Source organism: Sphaerodactylus townsendi, linkage group LG04 (genome assembly GCF_021028975.2).
Source record: "Sphaerodactylus townsendi isolate TG3544 linkage group LG04, MPM_Stown_v2.3, whole genome shotgun sequence".
Classification (NCBI taxonomy): domain Eukaryota; kingdom Metazoa; phylum Chordata; class Lepidosauria; order Squamata; family Sphaerodactylidae; genus Sphaerodactylus; species Sphaerodactylus townsendi.
Genome location: NC_059428.1, coordinates 56,380,892 through 56,404,341, shown reverse-complemented (window position 1 = coordinate 56,404,341; position 23,450 = coordinate 56,380,892). Strand labels below are relative to the sequence as shown.

Genomic DNA, 23,450 nt, shown 5'->3' with positions numbered 1-23,450 from the left:
CCTTTAGGGCAGATTTTCACCCTGGAAACTAAATGCCTTATAAGGGCATTCGTCACAACAGGCTGGGAGTGGGTGGGGTTTCAGAATGGCTACCAATCTTGATCCTCCTTGATCTGAGATTGCAAATGCCTTAGCAGACCAGGTGCTTGGGAACAGCAGCAACAGCAGAAAGCCATTGCTTTCACATCCTGCATGTGAGCTCCCAAAGGCATTTGGTGAGCCACTGAAAAGGGTGCTGGACTAGATGGACTCTGGTCTGATCCAGCAGGCTCTTTCTTATGTTCTTAAGGAGTCAGAACTTCTGACAGGATGAGAAAGAAGGAGTTCAGCTCTGAGTTCCAGAGAGAAAAGATGTGTTTAATCACTGTGAAAGACCTGTGGTGTTGGCAGGAAGAGAGTATTGGGGAAAGTGAGACCCTACTTTAGTCTGGAAGAAAATTACCTTTTAGGGAGAGAACAATTTCCAACCCAGGTTCTTAGAACAGAGCTAGTTTGACCTCTGAACAGAATGGACAGAACTGACACAACTGTCCTAGGAGTTTGTGTCAGAGAGGGACATTTTTAATCAGAAGATGAATTTACAATGTATGTGGGAGAAGAGTTCCCATCAGATCTCTAGAAAGATTTACTTAAAACACTGTGAAATTATCCTGAAGTCCAAGAAGCCCGAAGGGAAACTGAGTTGGGAAAATACTCCTTTCCATATAGTTTATAGGTGCCACAGTTAACACATGAACTTCTGGATGCTAATTTGGTTATAATCTGTGAAACATCTTAAATGTATATCATATTTCAAACACATTGGGAACTCTGTGATAAACTGAAATCTTAAACCCCAGCCAAACACCATCTGAGCTGAACTTTGAAAATATCTTAATATCTGTAAATAAAACTGCTTCTTTTCTTATTAATAATATTCTCTAATCCCCTAATCCCCTGGAGTGTTTAATAAAATTCTATTTATTTGTTTAACTTTTCTTTAAAAAGCTCCTTGTGTGAAGTAAAATAGAGAGAGAGAGAGAGAGAGAGAGAGAGAGAGAGAGAGAGAGAGAGAGAATGGGGGATCACCTCAATTCCCTAAAGCTGGTTCGGTTAAAAAGAACACACATACACACATACACACAAACACACACAAGCCCAAAGAAAAAAAATCATCTTAGGAGAATTAGGGCACATTCATTGCCTTTGGAAATTTGGAGGTGGTAGATTTTTCCTCATGATCTACTAACAACACTAAATTGAGAGGAACATCAAACACACTAGGGCTCCTTCTGCACATGCAGAATAATGCACTTTCAAACTGCTTTCACTGCTCTTTGAAGATGTGCGGAATAGCAAAATCCACTTGCAAACAGTTGTGAAAGTGGTTTGAAAACGCATTATTCTGCGTGGGCAGAAGGGGCCTAAGAGATCAAATTCAGCAAGAACTGAACTCCTTGGAAAAGAGAGTGGATGTGATAAATGACATTCAACAAGGTTCTATAGCGGGGTAACAAAAATAAGAAGCACATATACTGGATGTGGGATACACTTTTGGATAGCAGTATGTGCGAACAAGATCTTAGAGTACAGGTGAACTGTGAGCTAAATATGAGCTGCCAGTGTGATGCAGCAAGAAAAAAGGCCGAATGTCATGTTGCCATGTATTAACAGTGGCACAACATCCAAATCACAAGCTGGCATAGTCCAGCTGTACACTGCTTTGGTCAGTCTGTGGCTGAAGTACTGTGTGCAGTTCAGAGAGTCTCACTTCAAAAAAGATGTTGGCAAAATGGAGCGAGCACAAAGGGGATCAACGAGGATTATCAGGGGCCTAGAGACCTATAATTAAATACTGAGGGATTTGGGAATGGTTAGTCTGGAGAAGTGGTGGTTGAGAGGGGACATGCTTGTTCTCCTTAAGTATTTGAAGGGTTGTCACAGAGGAGGGCAGGGAATTGTTCCAGTTGGCAGCAGAGGACATGTCTAAATTATGGGAAGAAAGGTTAATAGGATTTTTTTTAATGGTAAGAATAGTTCAGAGGGAATTTAGTAGGGCATTTGGTGGCGAGGCACTCCAGATGGGACTACAATTGGCCATCAGCCTCGCCAGCATGGCCAATTGGCCATGCTGGCACATCTGGAGTGCCAAAGGTTCGCCACCACGGCCTCAGGCAGAAGCGTGATGTTAGGAGTCATTCCAGGGAAAGCCGAACTACAATTCCCATCAGCCTCTGTCAGCATGGCCAATTGGCCACGCTGGTAGGGGCTGATGGGAATTGTAGTTCCTGAACATCTGGAGAGCCGCAGGTTCCCTACCCCTGGTATAGGTGATCTGTGAGCTAAATATGAATCTTCTGGCAGTCTTCAAGCAGTGGTTGGATGAACACTTGTTGGGGCTTTAGGCTGATCCTGCATGGAGTAGAAGGTTGGACTAGATGGCCTGTATGGTCCCTTCCAACTATATGATCATATGATTCCAAGTCAGACAGAAGAATATGGTTATGTACAAGGACTATATCATGTCTTAATCTTATTTCCTAAATAAACTGCAAATATTATAGCTTACTTATAGCAAATATTATAAGTTTATCCTTGTTATATGAGGTCACAGGACAGGGATAGCAGCTACTAAATTCATTAGATCAGGGAGAGTATGATGAGCTGGTCACATCATGAAGCATCAGTTCTTCAATAACAATCAGAACACAGAAACACATAGAAATATGATGAGAAACACAATAGTTTACCAAGGGAGAAAAAGCAGACATCTGGCATTACGTGTTCATACTACATTCATGTGACTTTATGAAAGTGGACATGAAAAATAATTTTCCACAGGGAGTATTTGTTAGGTAATAGTAGAAAGAAGAAGGTACATTTTCAGTTCCTTAGGGATAAGGTAACCAAAGGTAAATCTGAGAGGATAGAAAGTCGACAGTTTTTTTTTAGACAGAGACATATTTTTTTACTAGTAAGAATCCCCAAACGGTGCTTGAGCTTGAGCTCATCAGACATTCCTGTAAATGCCAGGCTCTACTGAAGATAGCATCAATGACACTGCAAATCAACACTGAATAAACTGGAAACTTGACAGATTTCTGGGTCTCAAGTAAAGATATTACAAATTCTTTTTTACCCTGCAGAAAGGTTAATCTCTGGGCACGTGCAATTTCTAAATAAGCTACTGGATATGTAAGAGGTATAACAAGGAGGTTCTAATTTTCTTTAACCACAGGATTATAATGAGTGAGCAAAACTCAAAGATGGTATTAAGCTTAGAGAACGCTGAATCAAACAGGTGAACTGAATTTTAAACTAAAATCTACAGGGGATGAGCCAATTAAGACTACAGTAAGAATTACTGCAACATGAAATATATCCTAAGAATAGAGAAGTTTATGAATTTACGACACATTTGTATAGAGATACAAATAAATTATAAAATATAGGGTGTTTTGAATATGCTGCCACAGGAGGTGGTGATGGCCACTAACCTGGATAGCTTTAAAAGGTGCTTGGATAGATTTATGGAAGAGAAGTCGATTTATGGCTACCAATCTTGATCCTCTTTGATCTGAGATTGCAAATGCCTTAGTAGAACAGGTGCTCAGGAGCAACAGCCGCAGAAGGCCATTGCTTTCACATCCTGCATGTGAGCTCCCAAAGACACCTGGTGGGCCACTGCGAGTAGCAGAGAGCTGGACTAGATGGACTCTGGTCTGATCCAGCGACTTGTTCTTATGTTCTTATGTAGGGAAAGCTAATTATTGAGCAATTGAACATGTAAACATTATTCCCAAAGTCTGAGGGGGAAAAAACTTCATGATTGAAGTTAAAACATTTTTGATTAAACATTAAGCAAAGCCAAAAAAGTGGCCTGAGACTATTCACAAACATTCAGCTGTTTTACTGTATATGGTCAGGGTATAAAGATGCTTACTGGCTTACTGAAATCTGCATAGAGCAGCAGAGAAATGGGGTGGTATGTCTGATAGAAGAGTCCATACCCAAACACAAGGATAAAGCCAGCAAGAGAACACAACAATTTCACAGAAGGGATAAGCATGATATGGCACTGAATACAGGATACACAGCAAGAATGGATCCTAAGTACCACAAAAAGCAAGCGTAAGTACAAATGGGTTCAGAGGGCTATTTGTCAGTAGAGCAGCTGGATATGAGCCCAGTAGCACCTTGCATACAACACAATTTTCAGTATATAAATTTTTGCGAGTCAAATCTCTGAGTCCTTATATCCCAGTTAGAAGGTCTAAGAGGCATTACAAAGAAGAAACTCAGTTAAAATATTAAATGGGTGCAATGAGAAGAAGGGTAACTTTTCAGTGCAGTCTAATCTTTATCATTCTGGTTCTTCTTTAGAGTTAAAAAAATCACTACTGTTTGCTAATCTCAGGATTTGCTTGCTTTGTCAACACCCATGATGTAATGAAAGATTACCTTATGTCTGTCTGAAATCTTTATTCATTTTCATAGGGTGACCCCCAAATCCTAGTATTATGGGAGACAGAGGAAATTTTCTAACTACTATCCTAAACCACTTGGCGTAAAACACAAATGTTGCTACCTTAATCAACCCCAATTCCAGGTCATTCATGAATAAATTAATTAGTCCAGGTTCTCTTGGAGACTATACTGCTCATCTGCCCCACTGTAAAAACAAAAGAGACTGCAGAACATCTCATATTGAAAATTTTGTAAAAGATGCAAGAGTTGGCATCTCTGGCTGACAACCTGGAGAGTCACTAACAATCATGGCAAAAATACATATTCTGCTGCACTGACCACCAAAGTGCTGACTCCACTATTAAAGGCCAAATGCTGTAACATGCGATATGTTGCTGTCATCTTATATGCCTAAATTGGCCCTAAAAAGCAGTTGTAAGAGGTCTGATATAGAGAGAGGAAATGCCAATTTTCCCCCCTTCACCCATTTCTCTGATAAGAAATCATCATGCGCCAGACTATTAAACCCCAGTAGATAAAAAATAGTGGCACAAAGCAAATCCCTGACTGCTTTAATAACTTTGGCTCAAATCAGTCAGGGAAGGGTCTAATTTTTTAAACAAAGACCAAAGATAGGGGTTGAAGACTAATGTACTTCTTCCACAGAATCACAGCCCTGATTCCTATTTATTCCTTCCATAGCTTTTTTTTTTTTTAAGAACCAGATCACTGAACTCTATTGTTTTCTGTAGTTTGGCTCTAAAGTTGCAATGAAATAAAAGTAGTATTTGCATGGAAAGAGGTTATTTAACTTTAGACTTAGTAACAATCTGAATTTAGAAATACAATAGTTTCACAACTATTGTATTTTTCTGCACTTCTTACATACAATTTGCATCATGTCATGGTTGCTGTTACTCTTGTTTTTGATTTTTAACAAGTAGGGAGCTCTAGCATAAGTGTGCTTTCCTATTGACACTTGGGTTTCTTTATTCACTCTACTAAAATTTTGTAGTCTTAAAATGCCATAATTAACCTACTCTAACAATCCCTCAAACCAGCAAGATATGTTTGAAGTTAAAGTGCTCCCTCTGCTGTTATATTTTCTGAAATGCACTTTTGCTCTTATCTTCAATGTAGCCAGGCTGAAAATGTTGCAGTTGATTCTTTTGCATGAGTGACAGGAAACCAGAAAAGCACGTAACATTTACCTTCCTCCGCTGCTAACGGCTTCTCCTCCCCTTTGATATGTAACTGAAATACAAAATAAAAATAGTACAATGGTTAAATGAATTCTTTGAATGTTCTTCATACTGGATTTTTAAAAGATAAATAGAAAAAAAACCCTCTTGTCTCACTGTACCAAATTACATATTGTTCTATAGCAGTTTCTAATTAAGCACATCCAGTTAACATTCACATATTCTTTTTATACAAACATTCTAAATACCACCAATATTTTTGAATTTTTACCCCACCGAGTAAAAATCAATGACTGCTTAAAAACAACATAGTGTTTACTTACTTTTTAATAAAATATATTGTCAAATCTTACATACTGACCGGTGTATGGTTTCAAAATATATTCATAGATATGGGAGTGCTTTGGAAATATTAAAATGAAAATATACCTGAGCCAAATAAACTTGATGTAATTTACAGTGAAATCCTAAAAAGAGTTGTGCCCTTCTAACTCCATTAGGCTTAGAAGGGTATGACTCTGTTTAGAAGTGAATTGTTAGTTGACCACCACCATCAGGTTAAGCAAGCAGTTATGCAGATTTGCCTCCATGCAAACTCTGTTGAATTCCATTGCTATAAATTTACCAATGTAGCAATGTGTTTTAAAAGGCAGCCAAATTCTGCTCCTTAGTAGAATTCCATATTGGGGGTCTGCAAGAGAGAGATAACTGCTTGCAGTGATTACAATAACAGGATTAAAATGCTGCAGCCAATAGTATACAGGCTTTTTGCTGAAAATGTTGCTTAAGAAGAAAGCCTGCTACCATTTAAATTCAGTGGAACTAAACCAGCAGGATTCTGAATCACGTAAAATAACTTTAAAAAAAAATTAAACACGCCCACATATTTGAAAGCACTTTATAAAATCTTTCATTTGTGCTGCTATTACTAGCCAAATCTGATTGAAATATTTCAGTCTTTATAATTTGGAAAATTTCCCCTGAAAAGTATCTGGCACTTTAGGCCTGAATGTAAAAATCAAGCTTGTGACTGATCTTAGTAAAACTCAGAATGTGCTTATATTGATGCACACCTATTTTCCCTGCAGAGCATAAAAACAAAATTTGAATGCAATCAACTCGTGAAAGTACTGACCAATAATAACCCACAGCTTAAAGACTGACATTAGGTTGGGAAAAAAATAAAAAACAGTATAAAAATAAAGTTGAAATAACCACTTCAAAGGTTTACAAAGATTTTAAACGATCTGAAAAAATCCACTGTTACATGTCCTTTTTGAAGAATGTTGAAAAACTGACTCTTCTGCTACAAGAAAGTTGCAATCCAAATATGATTAAAAACAACATAATTGTACAACTCAGGGGCATATATTACATTATTGAAACACTAACAACTAATATTTAATTATGCGGGCACACTTGCTAATTTTTTTCTTTTTGACATTGAAATAATCCTTAGAGATGTTCAATGTTTAAAAGGAAATTTTGGATTCATTAGCACTGGTAAATATGACTAACCCATTTTATGGGTTTAAGGTAGTAAATATTAACACAGGATAGCAACCCATGCTTCATATATGACCACAGTGATTTTAGCACAAGAAATTGTTTTTACTCATATGTTGCTCAGAGAAAAAAAGTTTCAGCAGGGAGGTTCTTCTATTACATTGCCAAGCAGTGTTTCACTTAGCTTTATTAGCAAGGAATGCTTTTTTATTCAGAGTCCTTGTGTGTGTGTGTGTGTGTTTGTGTGTGTGTTTGTGTGTGTGTGTGTAAGACCAGGATATTAGTGGGCAATAATGGGGGCTAACCAAATGACTAAAAAACAACCATGCTATAAATTGACATGACAGATTACAGGATGTCCTGCAGCCTTCCAAATGATATAAACCTTTACGCTTGAGTTAGCAATGTTAAGTCCACAACATGGATAAAAGAATAGTGAAGATATTCTACCTTAAGTAACAATATCTACTACTATATAACATTGTGCCAGGTTATATGAAGGAAAAAAGAAAGAGCAACACTGTATCACAGGCACATGCCAAACTGTCAAGGGAAAAGTGCAAATATATACCTGTTGGTGTGAAGGTAAAAGACGGGACTGAAAAATCAAAACACAATAACAAACTGGTTATTAAGCTGGAGAAGAAGAGAGACCATACAACATTAGTATAAATCAAACCAGCAACAGAACATAAAGCTAGGACAAATATGTCCAGACACACTGATATGTGAATAAAACAAAAGTTGTGATTTAAAAGGTGTCTTGTCTCCACAGATACCATTTCTTAAGAAGAATGTCATTCTAGTATACTATGCTCTTGAGGAAAATAGACTGTGGTTTAGCCTCCGAATGACCTTCACTTTAATGCCCTATGCTCTACTCCAAATCCATGTACAAGCAAAAACCCTATGCTATTTAATCATTTAAAACAAAGGCTAACAAGTATTTCTGCAACTATGATTTCGTCCAATTGTTTTCTTCACTACATCAAGTAAATGCTGGTAAGATGTGCCAATAGAGGCACACAAGCATTCTGGTAGAGAATCAGCAAATATTAGAAACAGCTGAACTAATAAGATGAATATAAAAGAGAAGGTTTTTATTGTTTTTTTAAAGATTGCTTTTTTATTTTCAAATATTAACTTCACCTACAGTAATCTATCTGAAGTCATAGCCCTTGCACTTAAACAGAAAAGGTTCATAATAAAATAATTATCTCCAATAAGCTTGCACTCTTAGAGGCTCTGTAGAACTTAATTGAATCAATAAGATCTATAATCATGCAGCAGACCTCCAGAGTAACATTTACTCCATTTTTTACAGCTTTCATTTCTTTCCTATGAAACAATAGAGTAGGAAGAAGGAATCCACAGAATGTCCCTCAGTTCTGAGCAAAACAAAGACCATGTGAGAAAAGCAGCACAATAGCTACTAAATGGGTTTTAACCATGGAATTCAGGTTAGCAGCCTTGCCACAAAGAGATGATGGAATGGCTGAGATGCTCCAATGGCTTTTCTTTTTGCTGCACATAGGTCTGATTTTTGTATGGGCTTGGGTACTTAAGCCCCTATGGTATCAGAAAAGCCTAATGTAGAACATGCTGTATGTGTGTCGCTCCTTATCAACCCACTTTATTTCCGGGAACATTGTGCAGAACAAAAAAAGAATGTCTCCAAAACAGTTTCCCACTTTAAGCACTGTCCTTCATTTGTGGCAAAGCTGTTTTTATCTCTGAGTGTTATTGTGATTTCTGTCTGCTGCTTCCCTTCACATAGTGAAAGGAATTAAGTGACATTAAGAACCAATACAGAGCTATAGTAATAAAGTGTGTGCATGTGCTAACACACACAAACACATAAGGTGCATTTAAAATAAGTGCTACTGAGGGAAGAATAAACCATTCCCACACTTATCTGCAAATCACAAGGACACAAGAAAATATGAAACCTTATCATCATTTTTTTTATGTGAGCTAAACACTCAATATCATTTTGTTTGTAAGGAACTGTGGAGAGGTCAAACTAAATGAAATCTTTCAGTTTTAAACAACCACCTAATGATCAAAGTTTACTTTAATAAAATGCTTAGCATGCTCATTGATATTTATGTGTGGCTATAGAAAGTTTTTAACAGTTGTCAAAGCTTCAAGCCAGAAGCTCAACAAAGAAAGAAAATTAACGAAGTTTCTTGTTCCTCAGTTTTTGTGCTGACATCTGTGATGTGAATATTTACAGATTATCTCATGGTTTCCATCTCCTGGAAGATGTTGCTCTCTTTTCAAGCATATTTAATAACCATGTTTCAGGTAGAACTTTAATAGCATACCTGGATTCAAATAATTTAACAACAACCACTTCTGTTGAAGTGGTGCGAACCTGCTGAATCCCACCACTTTTAATGTTATGTGGAACATGTTATGAGAATATTTTTTAAAATTTCGTGCTATGAGTTCAGCCTCCATTTACATCCAGCATGGCAGTATTAGTCTAATAGAAATTTGAATAAAAGATTGCATAGCAGTTAGTAAAGCTAGAACAAAATAAATTGAAGCATAAGACATTCTTTTTAAAAGTCCTGAAAGAAAAACAACCAACATCAGACAATTTCAGCCACAGCTGCATTGAGTGCACCCAAGGAAGCCACCCTACCACAAATTGTAGATTTCTAAGACTCTGTATCTTGGAAGACAATTAATTTCTTTCTTGATGCCAAGATAAAACTTATTGCTTCAGTCAGCTACTACCTTATTTTCAACTATCCTATTTGGGGAAGTGGTCATCTTGTATATTTTGCATCCCTAATTAGAGCTTGGCATTCATGTAAACACAAATGCACCCCCCGCCCCCCCAAAAAAACCACACCATTTTGACTTTTCTTGGGTGTTTTTCTGGCAGGTGTGTGTGAAAAAAAGGTGTTTGGGGCAGACATGACTACCCCAAGCTGAAAAAAAAAATGAATAGCCATTAGGCTTTTCTTGTCTTTTGGTGGGGCAGCATGCAGAGTTGCATGCAGGGGTCAGCTTGGTGATTCCTGCACCAAATTCTCCCCTGCAGTCTGGCTTCAGAAATGGAGAAACAGCCAGGATAGCTGTTTGGGTGACCTGATCCCTGAAAACAGCCCTTCTGGCCACCTCTGATGTCAGAGTTGATATCAGAGGTAGGAAGTCAGCTGACAAATCTAGGTGCAGGGATCAGCTCAGTGATTCTTGCACCAAGCTCTCCCTGACAGCCTGTGAAGTTGGAGCTGGCTTCAGAGCCCGCAGGTCAGCTCAGAGAGCCGTTTGAAGGGATCAGATCCAATCCCTGCAATCAGCACTCATGGCTGGGAATTTTTTGGGTTCAGCTTTCAAAATCCTAAAAAATTCTAAGAAGCCAAAATAATCTGACATAGGAGTTTGACTTTCCCCCAGCTTTTTAAAAGTTTCCTGGTGTTTTAAATCTGAACTTTCCCCCCAAATACCCCCCAAACAGTGCCCGCCCCTATGCCTAATAGGTGGTATACCTCTGGGCCTTGTGCATCTTGTTTTTAATTCAATATAGCACTAAACCAAGAAATTAACGTTGCTGGACTAAGTCAATTGTTTTCATATCATCTATTTGGTGCTGATTATGCTTTGATGTGGTTGGGCAAGCAATATTGGGACACTGAGAAATTTGGAAGCAAAAATTATATTTGCCATAAAAATGGGTTGGGGTTCCTGGTTTTTGTGTTTCTGGTTCATTCTGTTTCTGATGTTCATGCTGCTGTGGAAACCAAAATCACTTCTTAATACCTTCATCCAATTTATATCTAATGATGCTATTAGAGTACTAACACTAGGCCACTGCAAAGTGTTTTCATTGGCTAACCTCAATGAAAAACTTGCAGTTTGAGGTGGCTTTTGCTTGAGCCAGAAGAAGGTCCAAGTAGTTTAACATTTTCAAAAACAGGCTTCACGGAATTCTCTGTTTTTCCTTTCCTTTCCTTTTTTCTTTTACTGTTTTCAGCATTCTACCTTAAGAAAGGAGGAAGACCATACATAAAAAACCTAACCAATAAATCAAACTTTTGGAAGGAAACAATACCTTTTCTAATACCAGCATAAGTATTAGCGAGTCCATTTCGTTTCTTTCGGTGGCGGTACAACCAAATGCTGAAAACCATTAGGATAATCCAACAGGCAGCACCAATTCCAGCAATGAATGCTGGCTGTTTTACAACATCTGAAATTTGCTGGGCTAAACTGACTTGATCTTCTGGTGACACAGGGTTCCCATGAGAATCTGGAAGACATACCCAAAATTTGAAAAGGTAAATACTATATGTGGGTAGACGTTAATTTTGTAGAACTGGGCTTCTAAAGTGGTGTCATGTTTCTGACATAAAACCATTGTAATGAGAAAACATGAATATGAAATTGTAACACAGCAGAGATGTGCACCAGGCGGATAAAACAGAAAATACATTGAAGTAAACTCAATAAAATGGTTGTTTTCCCCATACTACCTCACATTACCTCCTGATCTGCTCATTTCCATCAAGACAGAGGGAAATGTGAGGAAAAGTTTGCATTATTTCAGTCTTACAACAGTAAATACCATTGACTTCATGAATGTACTGCCACATATCACAGCATTTTTTTCTTTCCCTTCACCTCTGCCTCCATTTCTGTGGAAGTCCAGAATTGCATTCTATAAAACATAAAGGCTGAATGCCCGTTTTTGAAAGCAATAAGTACCTTTACTGGTGACTGAGCATTTTATTTCATGTCACAGATGCTTTCATCTTCTGTGATCCTAAAAGCATCTTGTAATTCAACAAGAAAGCTAATTATTATTCTTTTTCTTATTTTGCCCCTGTAAAACATTTCAGATTTTAAAATGTCATGCCTGTTTGCGTAAGGTTATATAGGATTGCATCAGATTGTGTGGGGGGAAAACACCTGTGCAACCAGATGGGATTAACTGTATAAAGTGTGGTATGACTAATTAATGTAAACTGCCATTGTACATCTTACTTGCTATCTTATAGGAGGTGAGGCCATACTAAAACATGGAAAACTGCATCACTAATTAGTTCTCTTCCATGAAAACCATACTTTCACATTATGAATATAATGAATGTATTAATTTTATATAAATTATACATATACATTGGTTGTATTGTAGCAGAATGAATGTATCTATAGTCCAATCAAAACTTCTTATCAAATTTTCACAGGAAAAAAAATAAAATTAGAGAAATAAAGAGTGTGGTCTAAGGCAAATATAGTGATATCATTAAACACATTCCCACATTTTATTATGCACACAGTTCATGCAATGACTATCACAAGCATGGCATACAATAAAATTCCTTGAACTCTTACTGCTTTAGTGGATCATAATATAATATGTTATTTCTGAACTAATTAGCATGGAACCAATGATTTCATTCAGTGAGCCACTTCAGGTATTGGCAAGTTTTCATATGCTTTAATACAGGAGTGCATGAATGCACATTCTCTTGTAGAACAAAAAATTCCCTAGGCTACTTTTACCTGGGCTTCTAAATTAAAATATTCATGTCCGTGGACTTTTGAGTTGAAAGCCCAGAACACTGTGATTGCATGCATGAGTTTTATATGCAACAAACTTTTAAACGTACAGTATAGCAACAACCAACTAGCTTATGGTGGGGAGAGCATTGCTTAAATAGAAAATATACAGTACATCAAATTTCAAGGGCTCCTAGACAATCTACGATCTACTTATCAAGTTTTGCTGGACAATTTAAATAAATGTATACATCAAATGTATAAAAATATATGCACAATATATTTTTGTACTATCACTATAGCTGGAAAATTAAGTTACATTTATTAATATATATTTTTGCCATACAGAAATGGGTATGTTCACATAATATGGCAGATTTACAAAACCAAAATAAGAATCAGCTAGTATGGCTGCAACCCCCCTGCTGTAGCCTTTGTGGATCTCTACTCAGTGCAATGCAGGAGTTATAGCTGTAAACACGCACAAAAAATAAGAGAGAACAGATATTAGCAGTTGCTGGGACACCCTTATGAAAGGCACGTTAATTAGTTCACAAATCACTTCTCATAATAGGAGCTGCTAGAGCAATAATAATTCAAAGAGATTTGTTTGTATTCATTTCTCTTGAATTGTCCACACCATGAATAATACACTGAACATTCATAGTGATTTGAGTGAAGTGTCTCATAAATGTATTATGTATTTAAAAAGGTTAATATATTTGCAAGAAATGTTAACTTTTCTGTGCTGAAGAAACAATGTCCCTTAAGGCCTATCTTTTGTACAACAGACCTATTGTTGGAGATTCAGGAAAGTAATAGGCTATCAGTTATTTAATGCTTCAATTGCTACTCTCTATGGGTACATTGAGTCGTATATAATTTTAGCAGTGAGTCTGCTGTTTTTTGGGAAGATGTATAATCTCTTTCCCAAATTGAGTACAAGCAAAACCTGCTCTTGGTGTTTGCTGCCAAAAGGAACAGCACTGTTTAGCTGGCCCTGGCAACAGTATCTGAACACACATCAACACTCAGTGCATTTTCCCCATGTTTGGAAACACTATTTCCAAAAGTTTGATCAGAAAAAGATAAAAGAAGATCATGGCTTTTAAAAAAACAATCAGATGGCCTCACTACAACAGAGAAGGTGTGGGGGGAGAAAATCAGCATTGGATTCAGAGCAAGAGAAGCAAAATTGGATGGAAGTCAAGCACTCCATTGTAAATGAAAAAATAAAAACACAAAAACCAAAGCAACCCTTATATGTTTTCAGCATGCCTGTACTCGGATTGGATGCAAGGCAAGCTTAGAGTTATCCAGCAGTGAATTTTCTTTTTGATGCTGTTGATGTAGGTTAATTGAGGTAGATATATCTTGTTCCCAGAAAGTCGCACCAGAACCAGTGTGTTGAAATTAAACCCAAATAGTTTCTTGCTAAACATTAGAAACAATCTCCTGACAGAGCAGTTCCTCAGTGGAAGGGACTTCCTTGTGAGGTGCTGGACTCTCCCTGACTTTGGAAGTTTTAAAGCCAGATGCCCACCTGACAGCAAGGCTGACTCTGTTAACTTAGGCAGACCTTGAGAGAGATCACAGTAAGAGTCAGGAAGGAATTTTCCTCCAGGTGAGATTAGCCAAGGATCCAGAAAGGTGGTTTTTGTTTTGCCTACTCCAAGGCAGAGAAAGGAGTCACTGGGGAAGTAGTGGGGAAGTAGCTGTGAATTTCCTGTGTTGTTCAGGGGTTTGAACTAGATTACCCTGCTCTTGAGCAGTGGCATAGCTACAACGGGGACATCTGGGGACAAACTCCCCGGGCGGCCCCTGTTGAGACACGTAGGGTTGCCCCCACACTTCTGGCCTGCTGCCCAAGGGGAGGGCCTAGCCAGAGATAGTGGTGCAGTGAGTGCAGGTGCGGGATGGGACCTGCACACTCTTTGGCTCGGCCTGCCTCTTGGGAGCAGACAGAGAGCACACCCACAGCTCACCGGGCCGGTCGACAGGCCGAGCCCTGCCTGGACGGTGTCTGGCTGCTCCGCTTCCTCATTAGCCAACCAGCCTGCAGCCCAGGCTGAAGAGGTGGAGCAGCCAGGCACCACTCTAGCAGGGCTCGGTCCATTGGCTGGCTTGGCTGATGCCAGAGGGACGGGCCAAGCCAGAGAGGGCAGCATAATGTGTGCAGGTGCAATGTGGGACCTGGAGGTGCTGAACCACCCCATGCCCCTCCTCTTTCCTCATGGCTCACCCCGCCAGGCCAGGTGGGGGCTGCTACTGGGCACCCCTGCCCAACCCTGCCAGGCCTCACAGCTGGCTAAGGTAAGTAGGGCACGTGGGGGTGGGGGCCCATGGGGGGGAGAACCTGGACTCTGCCCTGGGCTCCGTTTTCCCTAGCTATGCCCCTGCTCTTGAGGACCTCCTAGCTTTATGTTTCTATGATGTAAGATGAAAAGGAAGAAGTGAATTGCTCAAAATTTTCCCTTTTCTATGTGTCCAGTTGTCACCACTAAATCTTATCTCACATAACACACATGAAGTTGCTTTATAATTCATCCAAGTCAATATTGTCTACTGGCAATGGCATTTCAGGGCTTAAGGTGGAGGTCTTTCATATCACCTATTACCTGATTCTTTTTTACTAGAAATGCTGGAGATTGAACCTGGAACCTTCTGCACGCCAAGCAGATTTTCTATCATTAAGCCACAGCCTCAGTTGACATGATGTTATCCTCTCAAATTGGAACCACTGCATAAGTTAGAAAGTGATATGCCCAAAATATCCTAACACTGTGCCACACAAAGCCAGCATTCACAAATCTTAACAGGATTCAGCAAATCACTGATTGTATAAAATGTGACACTCTTCCAAGTGTGTCCTGTAGGAGGCAGATAGGTGGCTTGAGAGTGATGAATAAGCATAACATTATTCTCAGTTAAAAAGAGCAGATGCTTCCTCCCTGCAGTGCCCTGAAAGAGAAAGTGCTTCAGGGCAAAATTTCTTGTCCTGAAACACTTCCACTGGCCCCACCTGTGCTTCTTGCTTTCCTGGCAGAAAGGGAGAGCACTTCTGGTGTGACTTTTGCACCAGAGGGAGGCAAGGCAGGGCAGAACTGGCCATGGGTAATTGGCCATTATGAAAAATATACAAAGGTGAGGAGTATTACCTTGTGACAATTAACTGATTGGCAAGTGGAGATCAGAAGCATATGTGCCTAACCTCATAAAGTCAGTGAAAGCCAGTCTGACTCTAATTATTAGTGTCACACTAGGAACTGCAAGAGCCATGTCTGAATCCTTGATCCATTACAGAAACTTTCTGGGTGACCTTGGGCCAGTAAACACACACTCTGCCTAATTGGGCAATTGTTGTGAGGATAAAAATTGAGGGTTCTGAGTACAATTTAAACCATTTTGGGTCCCCTCTGTGTGGGAAAGGCACAGTATAAATATAAATACACATGTCTGTCTGTCTGTCTATATAAGCGAATTCCACTCACTTACTCACTCGCCAACGGAACAGAAACCGCTGAACCTACGCACTTGAAACTGGCCGGTTCCTTGTGTGCCCGAGGCGCTCAATAAGAAAGGATTTCCAAAAATATTGAAGTCAACTCAAGTTATTAGCTATTTTCTGTTTCTCCTATTCATCTCTGCCCATCTGCCCAAATATTCTGTGGGTGACAGTTGAGCACTTCTGCCTTCCCAGAATACCAGACAATGGCCCCAACAGTCAGCAGAGGGAACTGTTCCATTAGATCCTGGACCATTTAGCTTCTCTCAACACAGTCCCTTGAGTATAGCGGATCTAAGTGAGGGTGAATGCTTACAGGAGGAAACTCAATTTTCAGATACAGACGATCCACTCACAGAGGACATAGAACAGACTCCCAGATTTTTTAAAGTGGATGATTTATCTCTACTAATTACAAAAACTATAAATGCGTTAGATTTGCAGCATCCAGTGGACGCTCATGATCCAACTGGACAACTGCAAAGAAAGCCTATAAAGGGTTGTCCCAAGGGCAATCAGAATTATTTCCTGGAGGAAGGGGTCCCTTCCAGGGTTCTTCCTCCTGCCTCCCGGGTAAGAGAATAGAACAACCCACTGAGATTACCCACTAATGGAACAGCTTCCCAGTTCCTTTGATGAGTCACTCACTCTAACAGTGATTGGTATTCCGCGTTTACATATTCAGCTTCATGTCACAGGACTTTTCAGTGACAGCCACGTTGCTGCTCTAACTCCACTATCCAAATTAACAAGCTGAGGTACTGCCCACCAAACAACAGGCATGCTTGATCCACTGGTGTGATGCCTTACATACACACAGCAACTTACAGATTGCATTACACACAGACAGTGCCAGAAAGCTGCTGCAAACCATGCAAAACCTACCTCGCCACACCATAGGCACGCTGTGAGGAAACATGCTGCATGTCATCCCAAACACACTACAAAGAAGTATGCTGCCTGTCCAGTGGTGGGATCCAAACATTTTAGTAACAGGTTCCCATGGTGGTGGGATTCAAACAGTGGTGTAGAGACAATGGTGCTGGGCAGGGCATGATGGGGGCGTGGCCGGGCATTCAGGGGCGGGGCATTAATAATTTCTCTGTTACTGTAAAAAACTCTTACTGTAAAAAAAGTTCCTAATTTCCAGAATCTTTCTGTCCATAATTTAAACTCATTATAGCAAGTCCTATCGTCTACTGCCAACAGAAACAACTCCTCCTCCTCTAATTGACTGCCTGTCAAATACTTAATACTTTCAAATACTTAATTTTGTTTCTAGAAATCAAAAGAAGGATACTTTCCTTAAACAAGGAACTTTACCATATTTCTAAAACATGTTTTTAAAACAGCACAACAGGGAGAATAATCCCATTTTCTACCTTCGCTAACCAGCCACATAGGAAACAACAGGACTTTATGCCGTGAAATCATGAGTGGTCACTACAGTTTAGTGAAGATTCACCATCACCACTGTTTGTTAACTATATTCTGGAGGGCTAATACATTCAATGCTCAAAATAATTTGCACTTCAGATTAAGACACAAATTCATCTAAACATGGATCCGATGGACCATTCCTACTGCATAGGCATATTCAAGAGCTAGATATCAAGGCTACTGCCAGGATACACAGGCCACGCATGCCAGTGCACCTCCTGCTAGACTGCTTCAAGTTCTGTGTGCTGCTGCTGAGGAGAAGGGGTGTAACTAAGGCAAAAATCACGTGGCAAAATCATGTGACCATTGTTCCCATGCCCCACATGTGACTCAAAGTACTCATGCCCTGGGGCAGTCACCCGATCCGCCCAACGGAGGTTACGAGAAAGAAGAAGAAAGGGGGAGGCGAGGGCGTGGAGACGGAAAAGCGGACCCAATTAGTAACCCCCTCACGGCACACACAAATAATTAGTAACCCATTCTCGGGAACTGGTGAGAACCTGCTGGATCCCACCTCTGTGCCTGTCACCCTGACATTCATATAGACACCGTTCTCACCAACACATAGCGAACCACGGATGCCCTGCTATTCAACACGACGCTCCTCCACGCACAGCAACCTGTTCCTTCTTCTGCAACCGCTACAGAGTGACTCAACAAATTCATACAGACACTGTGATCACCAACACATTTAGAATCACAGGGGCCCTGTATAACAATGTGCTCCTCAGCACACAGGAACCTGTTCCTTCCGCTGAAACAGCTAAAGGGAGAACATGCCTTACATACACACATCAACTTACCCATTGCATTACACACAGACAGTGCCAGGAAGCTGCTACAACATATGCAAAATCCACCCTGTCACTCCACAGGTAGGCTGTTGAAAATAAGGTAGTAGCTGACTGAAGCAATAAGTTTTATCTTGCACGTCACCCCTCAGAAGTATGCTGACTGTTACCCTGAAGTTCACAGAGAGGCTCACCAACACGTACTGAACCCAGGTGCCCTACTATCCAACACCACTCTCCTCAACGCATAGCAACCCGTTCCTTCTGCTGCACCCGCTACAGGGTGACTCAACAACTTCATACAGATCCCAGATCACAGGATAGGAAGCCTCATGGCGGGACCCCAGCACCATGACTGCACCATGGCTCACACATAAGGTTTTGAGGCCCTAAATAGGACGCTCCAAGATATTACTGACCACAACCATCTTACGGGTGGAGATCTTTGCATTTCTTACAGGTGGAGTATTTGCATTTCTGCGTTCCGCTTTTCCCACTTCCCGTAGTGAAGCGCGGGTACCCTGCTAGTACATATATAAAACATACATACATACAAGTGGTAATATTTTATTTTTCATTCAAGATACACACCACAAACAACCAGACAGGGTAAGAAAATGAACTCTGTTAGGAACAATGTTAGGATCAGTAGGCCTTGATTCACCCAGCTGCAGTAGCCACTCATTCAAAAGTGTTCGGGTAGGCTTATGGGTCATCCAACAGGCTTATTTTTGCAGTTTTCTGACAGAACAGTTAGGTTGGCTACACCAGCATTCATTGGCACCCAGTCTCTTTCAGCCTGGTCCTACCATTGCTGCTGGGCCATCAAGGTCTCTGCACTAAGCAGTTCTGTTGCTCATTCTATTGCTGCAGGCACTGCACTAACACAGTTTCACTGGCTATTGAGGAAGCCATTCCTGCTTCTGATGCCACAGGTTCCATCCTGTTCCCAACATCTCCATCTCTGTTACATGGGCCTGGAAGATCCCAGATCACCTGCAAAGCTGAGGGATGTAAACGGCTTGGCAAAAGTTGCTCCTCTCCCCAGATCCCCATGCCACACTCAATCAATAAGTTTAATTGCATGTATTTGAACAAATATCTCCTTGTTCATGGCATCTAATATGTCACCTACTATGCCACATTTTATAAACATAGGCTCCGTTCAAATAGTAAGATCATGGACTTGCGACTGAAGTATGCATGTGCCTGGCCTGATGATATGCAGTAATAACTGCACATAAATCCCCCTAGGATTTAAAGCAAAGTGGACAAAATTGCAAAGTTACATACCTAATTGAATAAACTGTGGATCACTTTTTACTCCAAAACCAGCTCCAGTACTTGCTGCCACTTCAACACTATACCGAATACCAGGAATTAGAGATGGGATTACTACAGAAAAAGTTGAACCATCCACTGTCTTATTCATATGGTACCGACTTTCATTGCCAAGGCACCAGACCTATGAACAATAAAGCAAATCTCATATGCACAGGCTTTTAAACAAGAGATATAAATAAGAGTATCAAATGTACCATATGGCATTTTATGCTTTACACTGGGAGTTGAATCCAGCAACATTAATAGACCTGTTGTAAAAGCTGCGAACAAATGAATATAAACATCAATAAAAACAACCATCTGAATGTCCATGTGAATAAGGTTACTGAGTGCAACCTGATAATATGCAACAATACTTTTTTGCTATTTTGAAACTTCAGAACAGCCCATATGGTAAGAAATTCAAAACAGCACATATTCATCAGCCTACTAACTGTGGGGAACAATGTAAGGCATATGTCTTTTCAGAAGCATTTGGCACAAATACACTGGAAGTCTACCAATTTGATCTGTAACACTCCAAGCATACTGCAACAGAAATAGAAAATATGCACTCTGAGCATATGTTCTGGCACTTTTAATCTCAGAGAGGATCCTGTTTGTCACTTCTCCTAGTTTACATGACTGACATTGCTGAGACAACCATAATGAAAATGCTTCAGGCAATGTAAACAGAACATGCTGACAAAATGGTGTCAAATTGTGTCATATTCAGTTTGGTTGATTGCCAGCGGCCAAAAAAAATGGTGCACAGAATAGTCTCAAACTTCATAATTTGCTTATGGATTGAGGAACAGAATATCTGGTCAACTGTTTCTTGCAGGGGCATATACTGTATCAAAAAACGGAACTATGAGAACAACAGGTGCTATGTAACTGAAGAAGTTGAGGAACTACTTCTCTGGTCATTTCAAGCTGTGAACCAAGCAATCCCCTCCCCCCCTTTCATTGATTTAGTGAAGGCTAAAGAATAATCCTAATCTTTAATCTGGCAAATCAAGTAAAAGATCCCCCCCCCCGACTTTAATACAATTACTTCAGCTAATTGAGGATACAAAATAAAATCAGTTTTAGCATGCTAGGATTCACTCAAAGGACATTAAAAGAAGCAGGCAACTAAAACACTGACTATTTTACAACCATGGACCCAGCCAATACCTTCTTTATAATTACTCTTGCAGACAGTTTCTCACCTCACAGTAACCTGTTTGCCTAGATGTTGTGCAAAAAACTACTAGCCAGAGACCAACAAGATTTTTGGAGTATCAGTTTTGAGAGTCAAAGATCACTTCATCAAGTATGAGTGGGAATGGTATCTGACAAAGGAAATTTGACTCTTCAAAGCTTATACCCTGAAAAGTTTGTTGGACTGGAAGCTACTGAACTGTAAGTGGACTAGAATCTAGCTGTTCCACTGCAAGTCAACATGGCTACCCTCTGAAATTACCTAGTACTTATTTGTCTTATATAAGATCTTCAACAATGCTTATCGTTTCAGCTTCAGAATTAATTCAAGGAGTTTTTGGTAACTGATGAGAGTTCACTCCTGAAGTCCAATGTCATAATACTTTTAAATGAAACCTCCGCCATAAATACTTCCCAGTTTCATCAAATATAAGAAATGTGATAAATAATTCGCTTTCTATAGAAGACACTGGGCGCTGAAAAGTCTTTTAAATATTTAAATATTTGGGTACTTAATTCTGTTCAATCTGGGAATTCTACTGCCACTTTAAAGCTTAATGCTGGCCATTTAAAAATGGAGATCGTATTCTGATTGCACTCACAGTCCCACCAGAACAGCTGCAGAACTGATTAGGCTCTCCCAGTGTTTTTAAATGGTCAGCAGCATTAGACTTTAAAATGGCAGCCACGTTACTATTTCCAGCTTGTAGATGCTGACAGCTCTGGCTTGGCCCTAGGTACGATCAAAACTACTTCAGATATTCCATTCTATTACTGAATTAACACTGAAAACCTAGTTTTAGCCAAGATATTCCTATTTACATACATGTTGGAATAAAAAAGATTGATTTAAAGTAAGGTTTATTATGATTATGTAATCATGGCCTTCAGTTATGTTCATTTTTGTTGACTTCCTAATGTTTACACAGTAAGCTTGTTCACAGAAATCCTTTCTATTTCATGCCTGCAGTTCTCACAAAAAGCAAAGCAAAAATAAAAATAAACAGTATGGGGGTGAATTTTGACATTTCCCTGATATTTTAGTTGGATTTACTTTTTCAACACAGATGGATTTCAAAGGTGTAAAAAAAATCACAACTACAATCCAAAATATAGTGGAGGGTAGCTTTATTTTACTGTGTTTTGATTTTTACCACCAGATGGAGCCAAGTAACCACAAACACATTATCTGTCAGCTGCTTGCCAATTATTCCAAATAAAACTGTATGTTACCTTGTACTCCTGGACCATTCCATTCTGTGTATCCTCTGGAGGAGGCTGCCAAGTTATGACAATTGCAGTGCCATTTCCATCACTCTTGCTTACTGAAACACTTTGAGGAGGAGCACTTGGAGCTGTTTGTGAAAAGAAGCATGATTGTGATTAGACACAGAGGCCTCTTAATAGGTTGCAGCTAGACTACGAGGCAGACAGAGCTTATTCTGCAACATATAAATGCTACTGACCTCCTTGCTTCTACACAAAGAATGTATGCATTGTTACGCACTCACCACTTCTTTGAGTTGTGAGAAGTTCCAGGAGCTGCATTTCATGAGATGGTTCCATTTGGAACCAACACAGATACACTACACTTACAGCAGAGTGCAGAGGGTAAAGAAGCACTACTACAGGCAGCAGATCTGCTATCTGTGCCTTCTCAGCAAGATCTTGCATCCCAGGTTGTATCAATCAACTCACAGCAGTGTCTGGCTGTTTCTCGGTCCCTTGCAGAATCTAAATGGCTATTTCTTCATATACAGAGACACACCTGCCCCAGATGGGGATATGGATGTCACCTCCGGCCAGTCCTGATCTGGTTGGACACAACCATTTCCCATGAGTTAAATTTAAGTTAACTTTTGATAGTCAATAGAAAACACGACCATTTTGCCACAGGAACTGAATTTCTATTTTACCCAGCCCTGGCATGCCATTTTACTGCAAACCCATCATACACATCACAATAACCAGATTCCAAGCTCATCACAAAATCATGATATAGGAGAAGCTATTAGATTGGAAAGGTTTCATCAATATGGCAGACTGGATTATGTTCCTGTTTTTTCACAGAAACTGCTTCCAATATATTTTCTTAAAAAACTAATACAATTACTATTTAATACATGACCCATATGAAGGCTAGAAATTTTCATTTGGAAAGAAGAGGCTTCTTTGTTTATGAGAGGATGAACATGATTCAATCCACATTTTATAAAACTTAATTAAATGATGTTATTTATGCTCATACTATGGATCAGCCTAGGTGGTGTGGGCTGGGGGTGGAATATGACACATATGCACATATATGGGAATTCAGCCCACAACTTTATCGAATACAGATTCTTTGCTCTTGGTATAGCATGGATAAGAAATGACACATGGTGGTAGGAGAAAACTAAGGAAAGAACTGTCACCCAAACCATAGTGACAGCAAGTATGTATGTTCAACAGGATATTTGATATCTTTGATTCCTTCTTGGCCCTGTTACCAGTGAACTAAATAATATTGTTTAT

General features: G+C 39.6%; 1 protein-coding gene across 10 annotated transcripts in view; it reads right to left on the bottom strand.

The window, feature by feature from the left end:
* ROBO1 (roundabout guidance receptor 1) overlaps positions 1-23,450 on the bottom strand; it is a 669,323-nt gene that overhangs the window by 37,880 nt on the left and 607,993 nt on the right. For 8 of the 10 annotated variants that reach the window (XM_048495370.1, XM_048495373.1, XM_048495374.1 and 5 more), the window contains 5 exons: positions 22,170-22,291; positions 19,701-19,872; positions 11,221-11,418; positions 7,726-7,752; positions 5,658-5,700 (listed from right to left, as the gene is read on the bottom strand). In XM_048495370.1, the coding sequence (XP_048351327.1) occupies positions 5,658-5,700; positions 7,726-7,752; positions 11,221-11,418; positions 19,701-19,872; positions 22,170-22,291 (562 nt within the window). The remainder of the gene's footprint in view (positions 1-5,657; positions 5,701-7,725; positions 7,753-11,220; positions 11,419-19,700; positions 19,873-22,169; positions 22,292-23,450) is intronic. The other 2 variants (XM_048495377.1, XM_048495380.1) reach the window with 1 other exon arrangement.